This window comes from Castor canadensis, chromosome 8 (assembly GCF_047511655.1).
Source record: "Castor canadensis chromosome 8, mCasCan1.hap1v2, whole genome shotgun sequence".
NCBI lineage: Eukaryota > Metazoa > Chordata > Mammalia > Rodentia > Castoridae > Castor > Castor canadensis.
Window position 1 is genome coordinate 111,149,203 of NC_133393.1, and position 13,202 is coordinate 111,162,404.

General features: G+C 37.2%; 1 protein-coding gene across 1 annotated transcript in view; it reads right to left on the reverse strand.

The window, feature by feature from the left end:
- The window catches only part of Tspan8 (tetraspanin 8), a 30,820-nt gene extending 29,918 nt beyond the window's left edge, over window positions 1–902 (reverse strand). The window contains exon 1 of the mRNA XM_020186744.2: window positions 552–902. Within this exon, the coding sequence (XP_020042333.1) occupies window positions 552–611 (60 nt within the window). The 5' untranslated portion in view covers window positions 612–902. The remainder of the gene's footprint in view (window positions 1–551) is intronic.
- Window positions 903–13,202: the final 12,300 nt, after the last annotated feature.

Consider the following 13,202-nt stretch of genomic DNA (forward strand, 5'->3'; position numbering starts at 1 on the left):
CAAAACCAGATTCGCTGGCTTAGTAATCTCACAACTAAATACTCTTGTTGTTTCCCCTCAAGTTTTTCATGACCCATTGTTTTCAGTTGGGGCTCTCATCTTCTCATGTCTTTATCATCCCACACCCCACCAGTCACCTGTTTTGAACACAGCTATGAAGGGAGGGAACCAGGCAAGGGCCAGTCTCTGCGTGAATCAGACTATGTTTTCCCATGGAGTCCTTAAACAGAGAAGCCCTGACTGATACACACTAAGAATAATTGTCCTTTAATTAAGGGGTAATTTTTCCTCTGTGATTGTTTTTGTAACAATATCAAAACATTTAGAAAATGTTTATCCTCACAGATGCTGAAGTGTACTTTTTTGAGTCATTGGCTTATTTTCAATTACTGAAATAACCAAAGAAAGAACCAACAAATCCAAACAAGGAAATGGAAAATACATTTCCCCCCCATCCTATTTCTCCAGTGTAGAGCCTGTTCTTGTTTATGATATTTATATCAAGATCCCCTTTCTTGCATAAAATTGATAATTAAAAGAAAAACACTTACCCAGAAGAAGAAGTTGAAGATAAACATAGAATATTTTATACAGCCACTCACACCTGCCATTTCAGGAAAGAAACAAGAACCCAGATGCCGTGAATTCAACTGTTCGTTATAGGATTGTCCTCCAATATGCTCTGGAGTAATTTGCCTGCAGAGATCCTGTACTCACAGCTCCAGAGCAGAAATAGAAAGCCAAGGCGGAAAAAAAAGACCCAGGTATTAAAGTAGATAAAAAATTAACCCACACATTTAAATATCACAAAGGCTATCTTCAGGCGAGTATGTTCTTTTGCTTGTCATGGTTCCTGGGGCTCTGAGCCAGGATATTTATGATTCTTTCTCAAACCTGCCTCCTCTAAAGTAAACAGATATCATGTTAAGGGAGTGGCTGTGAATCAAAGGGGAGCGTGGCACAGCAAGATAGGCAGTAGACGTCTGAAACCACAGCCTGTATCCTCCTGCCCTCTGTTTTGACCGCGGGGAAATAAGTTTGTTTTGCTCTCGTAAAGGGACATTGTGTCTCAACTCATTTTTTGTCAAGAATACAGTATTTCTTCCAGATTTAATAAAATGCATTTAGAAGTGTGCAAAATCTCCAGGCTTAGACACAGCAACATTTTATCATTAACCTCAGAACCATAAAAAACAACCATGGCATGAATTGGCCTTCCAAAGCCTCTAAGATTGTTTTCAAAACAATTGCACAGAGCTGCCTTAAATGTGAGAGGTGGAGAGGGAGAGGCAGCCTTGCCTACCGTGGAAAGACCATTCAGTTTTTATCTTTATTTCTTTACAATTGGAGAAGAAAAAAATTCTCAGAAGTCACTCTGAATAATCCCATTGTGTTCCTTTTATAATGTGTAGCCCTTTCTGATAGCTTGGTTTGTTTTTAAGGCGGACACTATGTTTTCCTTGGTCTGAAAAATTATGTGTAGCAACAGTTCCAATCCACCAACTACATTTCTGGATTCTGGATATTCAAAATTGGAAAGCAGTCATGGATCTGTGACGATAGATTTTACAATTTATTTTTCATGCTAATACAAGGCAGCTGTCTCCAGGTACAGGCAAAAAAATTCTCTGACATAACCAGGAGGTGTGAACCACTTTGGGTAAACAACCCAGGTCATGTTAGTTTCTATATTCTGTCTTTGAAAGAGAATTCCTCTCCCCTAAAATAAAAGAACTTTGTACTTCAAAAGTTTGTTGGGAAAATAATTCTTTAAAATCTTTATTAAATTCTATATAATAAGCTTGGACTTCTTTCAAAATGATATTTTTCAGTTTTTCACTGATATCTAACCCTTCTCCTTAACTATAAGCAATATATTTTAATAAATTATTTTCAATAATATTTAGTAGTAAAGGCCAAATTTAGGATTACTTCCAAAAACAATGATGTCATGTTTAAATCATAACTAACATTGTTGATATTCTGTGCTGTTTCCTCCTAGAAAATAGGTAACAGTTCACAAACTTTTACTGATTGTATGTAGGATAAACCAGGTCTGAAAAAAGAGTTTTAGAATGTATGAAAAACCAAATGATTTATGGTCCCCAAAATGATTATTTATCATACAGAGGTAAAATCAATATATATCATTAAATGTTGTTTTGTTGACAAAAAATTCATTGAGTTGCTACCTAATTTCAGTTTGGAATAGACTTTCTGGTGGGAGTTGAATCACTTTAAAAAGAGTCATTAATTAAGTCAGTCTTGAACTCTGAAACATGATCAGTGGATGCATTTTTATAGGAAAATATGTAGTAGAATCTCCAGTTCAATTTGAAGTTAATATGACACAGTTTATTTGTCTAAATTCCTATAACAGCAAATGTTAAAATCTCACAACACTTGCCCAACCTAAATTTATTCTGAATTCCTGTTTCTTGTTTGCCTGTGTAACATCTAAATTTCCTTCATATCTGTTTCCTTCATTCAGTCATTATTCAATCATTATTCAGCCACAGTCATTATTCAGCTCTTCCCTTTCAATAGAATCATAATTAGTTTTCCTACTAGTTTTCTCCTCCATCTGTCCTAGCATTCCAGAATTTCTTTTTTTAGAAACACTTATTGGCCATGTAATTCACCTGACTAAAAACAAATCTTAGGATGGTTTTCTGTAATTTGTGGGATAAATTTCAGACTTTCTTAACATGGCACTCACCATCCCAAGCAAACAGAACCCACCTCACAGAGCTTGCTTCTGCTTCTGTCTCTCAGCAGCCTCTATTCCTAGAAATAGAATTAGTTCACAGGTCTAGTGTATGCCTTGTGATGGGATGCCTCTGTCGTGTGGTATGGCACACTATCTGATGCCTCTCCCACCTCCTCTACTTGGTAAATTATTGCCAGCAGTCCTCACTGCCCAGAGCAAATGGAGCTTCACTTATGGAGCCTCCCATCTTCAACCACTGTCCTTACTCTTGCATCTCAGTCCTCACACCCATTATGATTTGAAAAAACTTTTAGTCTACAATTGCCATCTTATATTTCTTTATTTGTGTCTTCCCTATTTGACCTTTTATACCTGAAAGGCGGAGATCCTGCATAGTCCTCTCTGTATCCATAACATCTAGCATTGGAGATGAAACTACATCTTGAAGCTACAGCCCAGGTTCCCAAGTTCAACTAGTGACTTTTTTCATTTGGCTCTCCAGGGAACTACCAACAAGCTACTGTCCCGTCCTGCAAAAAAGTCAATTATCAGGTTAAAGAAATAGTTTCTTTATTTCTGGCCATTTTAGATACTTTAATTTTATAATGTTCAAGAAGATAAACATTTTCAAGTGAATGTAATTTCCAAATGAATGTGACCCTAGAACATATTTCCAAAAAACATATCTGGGGCTAGTATCACAGAACACACATACATATTTACAGAAATAGGAATGTAGATAAACCTACACATTTTATATTTGAGAAAAGTGCAGCCCAGGAAAATTGAATAGGCCAAGATCACAAAACTGGTTAGTGGCAGAGGCCCTTCTAGAAATGAGGTCCCATGATTATTAGATCATCAAATAGGTATTGTGTCCACTGGCACCAATTTCCTCTTGAGTTATGAAGTATGAGTCATTTACCACCTTACCACTTAAGGAGTTGTCCTGTAATTTAGCAGTGGTGGGGGTGGGGTGGGCTGGGGTTGGAGGTGTCATTAATAAATCTTAGACCCAGTGAAAGACCAGGTCAGGAAGGAAAGACAATGGAGAGTGGAGAATTATAACAACAAATGATAAGTGGGGAAAGAGCAGAAAGTCCCAATAAATTCAGATGAAATTTCCCTAACATTGCTATCATGCCAATTATTATTACTCAGAGTGAAAGCACAATAAGGTTTTAAATATGTGTAATCATGAAAACTCTCCAGAGGTAGTCACCATTGAATTAGGTTTCAAAACAAGGGAAAAGAGAAAGAGAGAAATTCCTAACACTCAGAGCATGAGCCTTAAGAGGAAAGGGCATAAGTCACACCATCACATGCTTTCTATAAAATACAGCTTTTTCTCTAGGTCATCAAGCAAGTCAGACTTACATTTAGGATGGACTATGGCTTTAATGTGCCTTCAAAAGTTCATGTGGAACTGAATCTTGAATTAATATTGGAAACTTAATCTTAAAGGCATCAGCATTGAGAGTTGGCTGGGTTATGAGGGCTTTGCCATCATTGTTGTGGGAATGGGTGATGAGTTTAGCGCCCCCACTCTCCTGTGCATTCTCTCTCTCTCTCTCTCTCTCTCCATCTTTCGCACTCTCTCTCTCTCTCTCTGTCTTTTACACACACACATAACACTCTCTCTCTCTCTCTCTCTCTCTCTCTCTCTTTTCCACCTTTTGCTGTGGGATGATCCAGCAAGAACACCTCACCAGATTTGGACCCCTTGACCTTGAATTTCCTAGCCTCCAGAACTGTAAAACATGAATTTCTGTTAATTATAAATTATTCATTCCCAGGTATTCTGAGATTAAGGAAGGACTTAATCCAGAAAGCAGGTATAGGTAAGTAGTTCAAATTTTCATCGTGGTATTATCTTCTCCTCTATAAGATAGACTCAAAAATTCATTGAACAAACTATATTCCCAGCATTGTACTAGGTTCTGGAGATACAGCAATGTACAAAAACAAGTTTTAAAAGACAAACAAAAATCAAACAAGAAAAAACACTGCTTTTGTGGAGTGAAAAGATAACTTCCTTTTTCTATTTTTGTTTCCAAAATCTCATAGCACAAAGTATCTGTCAATGAAATAGGCAATAAAAAAGCAAATCCTGTGTTTTATGGAAAAGATTCATTTCTTTCTCTCTTGTATATTTTCCCATTATCACTGTCACTCTATTCTCTCTCTCTCTCTGTGTCTCTCTCTCTCTCTCTCATACACACACACACACACACACACACACACACAGACACACAGTGGAGATAATCAATTCATTTTCTCAAAGGCTGGTAACTGTAGTAAGGAAGTGATATTGAAATTTCTCTTCCTTATGACTGTACTTAGAGGTGGGTGTGTAAGGGCATCAGGCCATGCAACACTAAACAATAGAAGTGAAGAGAAAGTTCTGGTTCTCTTTGGCATTTTCATCTAGAAAAGCTCTTTTCTTACCTTTGAGAATTCAAGTTGCTCACTTATTGGCTTTGTGGTGCCTTTTGCAGAGCCACAACCTTGGCTTTTGTTGTTCTGTAATCAAGTTCCAGCCTCCCTCAGATCAACAGTCTTCTACATTCATGTGAGCCCACTGCACAGTGCTTCCTACCCTGTCTGCTTACAGAGACTTTCTCGTGTGAGAATGGTCCCTCTCTTTCCTTTGAAAGACATTTTAAAACAACAATCTGTACTTCTAGTATTAATTACAGCTCAGAAATACGTATTGCTTACAGTTGCCAGTATCTAACACTCAAAATCCAATATTCTGCTTCTATAAATATTTTTATTCTAAAATACCCTTGATTTGTTCCTGGACATAAAGTGACTAACCACTTATGGTCATATAAGGAAAAATGTAAAACCATATATGATAAAAATAGACTTTAGATCATCAAAATCTGTTGGTGTTTATAAGTCAAAAGTGAGCCTGGCATTGTGGTACATGTGTATAATTCCAGCACTCAGTAGGCTGAGATAGGAGGATCATGAGTTCAAGGCCAGCCTGGTCTACATAATGAGTTGGAGGATAGCCTCAGTTAAGTAATGAGACCCTCTCTCAACCCCCTCCTTCAAAAAAGTAAAAACTGTGGGAAATTAGTGAAGTCATTAAAAATGTGTTTTCATATACAGGAGGAATAGGGAAAAGGAAGGAAACCTAAAATTTGAAAATGTTTAATGTGCCCACTGTAGAGGAGCTAATAGAGTAATCTTGAACTGAAATATAAATAAAAATGACTTTTCAGACCGTGGCACATTAGATATGCCTATGAATTCTTATTAGGCTTCACTATAATTTTATACTATCCTGTTTTATACTTGCAATAGTTATAGCAAGTTAAGAAAAAAGCCAGATGCTAGGTGGGATTCAGGGTCATGTCTTTGTCTTACAACCCCCAAAGTTCAGCTTTGTGATCCTTTCCTGAGGAGATCTGCTTCTTAGGAAAGATTTACCTTAAATGCTCTCACAGAAACCAGAATGTCAATTTCTTAATTTATCATGAGAAATACACCCCAAAAACCCATCTAGTGTGACTCAATAGCTGTTCAGATAATCTTCTCTCTGTAAACAAACAAACAAGCCAAGTGTCACAGAAGCTGAGTGCATACAGATGGTGTCTTGGGGGATGAATTTAGTAAAGGACTCAGTAGATGTGTTGACAAGATTGGATAGGCCACTGAGCTAAAGCCATCTCAGGGATCCAATAGCCAAATCCTCCATGTATAATTCTTAGAGGTCTCAGATCCTGAGTGTCGCTGCAACACACACCAAAGTCTTTCTTATCACGGGTGCCTTCTCTGTGCTCTATTCAGTCCCTGCCCTCTCTGTGATCACAGTCTATGTCCAGACAGGGTGCATGATAATTTATTAGGTTTCGGTTCCCAGACTGTAATTGCAATTCAATCTTCCTTCTAAGATCACATTTTAATTGCATTGTAGATACTTTTGAAATTCCTAACTTACGCATGATTGATCTCTTAGTACATTCTTACGGCTTTTACTAGCTGATTTCTCGAGGTCAATTTTATTTTTTCCTTCTCTTTCAATTAGGATTCGTGCCCATGTACAGACTGCAATACTCAACAAGAGAATGAAGAATACAAAACAGGGCTTTGTAATCATCAGTCCAGGATCATTGAATAGCCCATTTTTGTACCAAATATTTGCCTGGTTGTTTGCTTTTTAAGTTTAAGGTTTAAATGCCAACCTGCTTACTGTAAGTTCTCTGAATCAGTCCTTTGTTTAGTAAGTTCACAAGGTACACATTATCGGCTGAATGAGATTAGGTTCTGAGTTAATAGTTATTAAGAGTTAGGGAAGTAAGTGGAGGCCACTAACATAGAATTTAAAAGTAAAATAACAAAAACAACAGCAATCATAATAGAATACAGTGGGGATGTTTAATGCTTATGTCAGACACTAGATTCTCAAACTGAAAGAACTAAAAAAATGGTCACTGAATTTAACCCAGGCTTGTCCCATGACTGGTCAGAAATAAACATGGACATTTTTTCTCATAATACAAATCAGGATCTCACAAGTGACTAATTCTAAATTAGAATGATTTATTCAGCACAGGGTGGGGGATATATTGCATGGCTACTATGGATCCTAGGGAACCATAAAATAACAGGAAGTCATTGTAAAAAGTCACTTATGAAGAAATGCCAAACCTCCATTTCATACCATTAAGAAACAACAAAATACATCTCAAAATAAGTTGAGGTAGAAAATAACTCTTTGTGGGGTCGAATGACTTTTTCTTAAACCAAAGAGTCCTATTTTATGTCTTTCTTGAGTACGTGATGACTTGATTTTCTCTTAATGTAAGGAGAAGGCCAAAGAAATGGGTATCCCAGGAAACCTAAATCATTATTCCAAAAGGAGGGGACAATGACTTAGCTGCATTTTCCTCACTGTTATCCCATGTCAATTGACCACTCTAATTTCAGTCACACAAATATAAGTGCATGCCTTTAGGAAGATAATAATCCAACTGCAGTCTTCCCAGAAACCAGACACAGAATGCACCATTTCTCTTCAAACTTTCTTTTTGGTTCCTTTTTTCATTTCTGGTCAAGGTATTAAGGCATCCTTCCCTAACCTTCTCAGTAATTCTGTCACTTATTAACATTGTGGTTGATTGAGAAAGTGCCTCTCCATAGGACAATCATGTGAGGAAGTCAGATTTTTTTTTTTTTAAATATGCTACTCTCGGGGATCATCCAAGTGGCTGTGGATAAAACAAATACTGAAGTTGTTTTGCTTTATACAAGTCATATTGATCTCTAATTTTGCCTATATTAATCATTAAACCTTCAGAAAATACTCCAAAGGACACCTTCCTGTTTTGTTTTGTTTTTAATTGTAGAAAGGACCCAAACTTTCTCTGCATACTTACTTATTTATACCACATTCTTTCTTGAGGTTTCAGATAGCCAGGGAATTCCATGAGCACTCTGCTCTCCTTCCTCTTCATTTTCTTGATTATAGCAATGTGAAGAGGTATTGTTAAGTCAGATAAACTGGCATAGTTATGGCCCACCAAAAGGAATATACAAATGTAGGAGCACATTCCAGAATTTCTAGCTACCAGCACAGGACCTGACAGCTAAGAAGTAGCAGCCAGAAATGTCAAGTGTCTGGAGAATCACTATATTCTCAGGCAATCCCCAAAGGAGCTTTCAGAGAAGGAAATGGTTCATAAAGCAATTTTCTGTGCAGCAAAACATTATGTCATGCCCTAGCTTTGAACTTCTAATGGATTCCCATCACTATTAGAATAAAATCCAAGATGGGCTCTTGGCTTCCTTGCCAACCTCTTTCCCTCCCACTTTCTCCATCCTTCATCCTGCTCTGACTCCAGTGGATTCTTTGTTACTCCTTGGATTTGCCAACTCAAGGCTTTCCTATTTTTTTCTCCCCTCCCCTCACCCTATAATCCTCTTCTGAAGAATGATATGTTCCATCCTGGCCATTCATTTTATTACGTTTTTGTTGCTTTCTGCTTTCTTTCTGGAATTTGAACTTTAGGAAGTCAGGGGCATTTTCTCTGTTGTTCACTGCCATATCTTCAGGACCTGGAACATAGTAGGCACTCAATAAATATTTCTTGAATTAATAACGATAGCAAGTTATCCAAATACTCTAATTTATTTTTAACGATAATAATGAACATGCATTTGTGTTGACCATTGCATTCCTATTGCCTATCAGAGCAAATAGCCAATTATAGTCAGCACTATGTGATATGATACAGCATTGAAAAAGAAAAATAAAGCCTACTAATAATGGACTGAATATTATATCAACTTGAGATAGTAAACAATCATATATGTAAATAATTATGTAAGAAACCACCAAGAAGAGGGAAATAGCAGGATCCCATGTGGCTTCTTTCTTGGAACCTACCTCATGTTAGCTGGAACTCTGAGGAAATAATATTTAAGGTGGGTCCTGCCTGATAAGAAGGCATACACCATGTCAAGACCTAAAGTAAGAGTCAGTGATAACAACATGAAGGCTGTAAGATGAGCACAATGTTGGTGTGATGGAGAAAGATCATCAGTGTCTACATAGCACAAAGAATTATGAGGAGTGTGGTATGAGGTAAACTTAGAGAGAAAGCACTTCAGGTCTGATTCTGTAGAGAGCTAAAAGCCAGGGAAAAGAAATTTAAGTCAATCTAAGAGTTATGGGCAGACTGGGCACATTGGCTCACTCTTGCAACCCAGGCATTTGGGAGATGGAAATCAGGAGGATTGTGATTTGAGACCAGCCCAGTAAAAAAGTCAACAAGACACGAATCTCAACCAACAAGGTGGACTGACCTGGTGTTATGTGTCTATAATGCACGCAATGTGGGAAGCATAGTTGGGAGGATTGGTTTCTCAGTCTGGCCCCTAGCAAAAACATAAGAACCTATCTGAAAACTAACTAAAGCAAAAAAGGGCTGGCAATATGGCTCCAATGGTAGAGCACCTACCTAGAAAGTGCAAAGCCCTGAGTTCAAACCCTAGAACCAAAAAAAACCCCAAAAAACAAAAAACAATAACAAAAAGGATTTACTGGCAGTATAGTCAGGTTTTAAGCAATGACATTATATAACCCAATAGTGCAGGCAGGAGATGATAATGGCTAATCAAAGGTGATAGTGGTGTCGTAGGAGAATGGATTCAGGATATGATTCAGAGGTGAAATCAGCATTGAGGAAGAGGTCATGGCATGGCTACTACCCAGAATTTGACTTGAATGACTTGACTGATAATAATGAGATCAAGATTAAAAACTGGGGGGAGGAGCAGAGGTTCTATTTTGAACATCTTAGATTTAATGGTCCTATCAAATGACCCAGAAGATATGTCAGATGGGTTGTTCAATATATGAATATGGAAAACTTGAGGGATGGAGGTGGAGATTTGGGCACCCAAGCCATATAATTTAGAAGCAAATGACGGCTAAAATTACCTAAGGAGAATGCATGGTTAGATAACAGTCAAATTCTGACTTTTTCCCTAGAGCATACCAGTATTTAAAGTTGTAAAAAAAAAGAAAAAAAGGGAGATATAAGTGCATAGGACTGGGAAACAGTTGGCAATGAGATGAGAAGAAAACCAGCAGTGTGGTACCCAGGAAGCAAGAAAAAGAAAGTGTCTTTGGGAGAGAGAAGGACAAATTAAAAGAGTATAAAGAAAGAAGTCTAGTAAGATGAGAACTCCCAATTCCCACTGGTTTTGACACCATAGGGATCACCGCTATGTTTGAGAAGACCAGTTTTAGTAATATGGTAGAGGCAGAGCTCAAAGAGAAAGGAATGAGAAGTATGAAAGTGAAATCATATACTTTAAATAATTGTTACAATTGCTGAAAAGGGAAATACTCAATAAATGGAAGCTTGGATAATAAGGGTTTATTATGTTTATATAGTTCCACAGTTCACTGGAAATTTCAGAAGGATGCAAAAAATGTATTCCTATATAAAATGGATGAGAGCATTTTTTACCATGTAAACAATTAATATTATGATATTGTATCATGCAGATTTAAATCCATCATTGTCTCTATGAAAGCATGTAGGAAATTATAACTATAGATCACAGCTATGTATATTGTAATAGAAAAATAGAAATATAGGGTTTCTTGAGTAGTAACTTCAGATATAGGCATTCAGATAAATCTCTCTCAAATCCCACAGTAACTAGGAATTCCATACCTGTTCTGAAACAATGCAGTCCCAGTATGTAAGAACTGGCCCCGGGGAAAGCTGTGTGGTTCAGGCAGTAGAGCGCCTGCCTAACAAGCAAGCGTGAAGGCCTGAGTTCAACCTCCAGTACAGCCAAAAGAAAACTGTCTCCAAGGTGCTGTGACAGACAAATCCAGGATTGTGCAGTTATCAAGGATGAAATACAACAGGAAGACACACATACAAGAACAATGTTCTATGAGAATCTAAGTTAGTGAGGTGTTCAAAAACATTTTTTTTTTTTTGAGAAACTAGCTATTGAACTCAGGGCCTCACACTTGCTATTCAAGTCCTCTACCAATTGAGCTATGCCCTTTCCTCCAGGTTTTCATTTTACATGCTTTCTCAGAGTCTAAAAACCAATTTTCTACATGTTAGACTATTCTCCAGAAGAAGAAGAAAAAATACATGGTCTCTGCAGAGGTCAGGAGCTAATGAAGACTAATTTCTCACAACGGCCCCACCCCAGAGTTGAAGCCCCAGCCAAGTTAATGTCATTCCCAAGGTGCATGAGCCAGATACAAGCAGTATTTTGGAGGTAGATGATCCTGTGAGGCCCTGGAGGTTTAGAACATTCTCAGCTTTGATGCTGTTGTATTCAACATATATTTGGTCTTCTGGATGTGTTGCCTTTACTTCTCTTTATATGCCATACTGGTATCTTTATAGCTCTCAGAACTTCAAACTCAAGACTTTATCAAATTTAACTGATTTGCTCCTCTAAAGAATCACCATCATCTGTTATCTTTGATTTTGTTTTAAATTCACAGACTTCATTTTTAGAGCAGTTGTAGGTTTATAGAAAAATTGAACAGAAAGTAGAGAATTTCCATATAGTCCATACCCAAACCCCATATAGTTTTCCTGTGATTAATGCCATGAGTGTGGTACATATGTTACACCTGATGAGCTAATGTTGATATGTTACTATTAAATAAAGTCCACAGTTTTCCTTAGGGTGTACTCTTTGTGTTGTACATTCTATGAATATTGACAAATGTGTAATAGCATGTAATCCCTATTACAATATTATACAGAGTAGTTTCACTACCCTAGAAATTCCCTGTGCTCCACTGACTCATCTTTCTTTTCCTCCTACCCCAACATCCACTGAACTTTAATCTGTCTCCAGAGTTTTGCCTCTTCTGGAATGTCATACAGTTGTGCCCATTTCAGATTGGCTTCTTTCACTTAATAATATGCATTTAAGTTTCTTCTGCATTTCTTTGTGGCTCCATAGTTTATTTAATGCTGAAAAACATTTCATTGTGTGGATATATCATAGTTTGTTTATATATTGAGGCAAAATTTGTTGTTTTCAAGTTTTAGCAAAATATGAATAAAGTTGCTATAAACATTCATATTAAGGTTTTTGTATGAATAGTGTTTTAACTCATTTAGGTAAATACTAAACAATACACACACTTGATTATATGATGAGAATATATTTAATCTTTCAATGTTGCTATACCATTTTATATTTCTGTGAGCAATGACTAAGAGTTTTGTTGCTCCACACCCTCATCAGTCTTTGGTTTTGTCAGTATTTTAGATTTTAGTCATTCTGATAAATACATAGTAAGATCTCATTGTTGCTTTAATGTGCAATTTCACAATGACATATAATATTGAGCATCTTTTTATATGCTCATTTGCCATCTGTATGTCTTCCTTTGTGAGATATTTTTCAGGTCTTTATTTTTATTTTTATTTTATTCATATGTGCATACAATGTTTGGGTCATTTCTCCCCCTTTTCCCCCGCCCCCTCTCTTACCTCCCGCCACCGCTCCCTCCCTTACCCCCTGTTACCCCTCGTTACCCAGCAGAAACTATTCTGCCCTTATCTCTAATTTTGTTGAAGACAGCATATAAGCAATAATAGGAAGGACCAAGGCTTTTTGCTAGTTGAGATAAGGATAGCTATACAAGGAGTTGACATGCATTGATTTCCTGTGCATGTGTATTACCTTCTAAGTTAATTCTTAGAATTAACTTTTCTCTAGTTCCTGGTCCCCTTCTCCTATTGGCCTCAGTTCCTGGTCCCCTTCTCCTATTGGCCTCAGTTGCTTTAAAGTATCTGCTTTAGTTTCTCTGCGTTGAAGGCAACAAATGCTATCTAGCTTTTTGGGTCTTACCTGTCCTCATACCTTCTTTGTGTGCTCTTGCTTTATCATGTGATTGAAGTCCAATCCCTTTGTTGAGTTTGCCATTGATCTAATGTCTGCATATGAGGGAGAAAATACGAATTTTGGTCTTTGG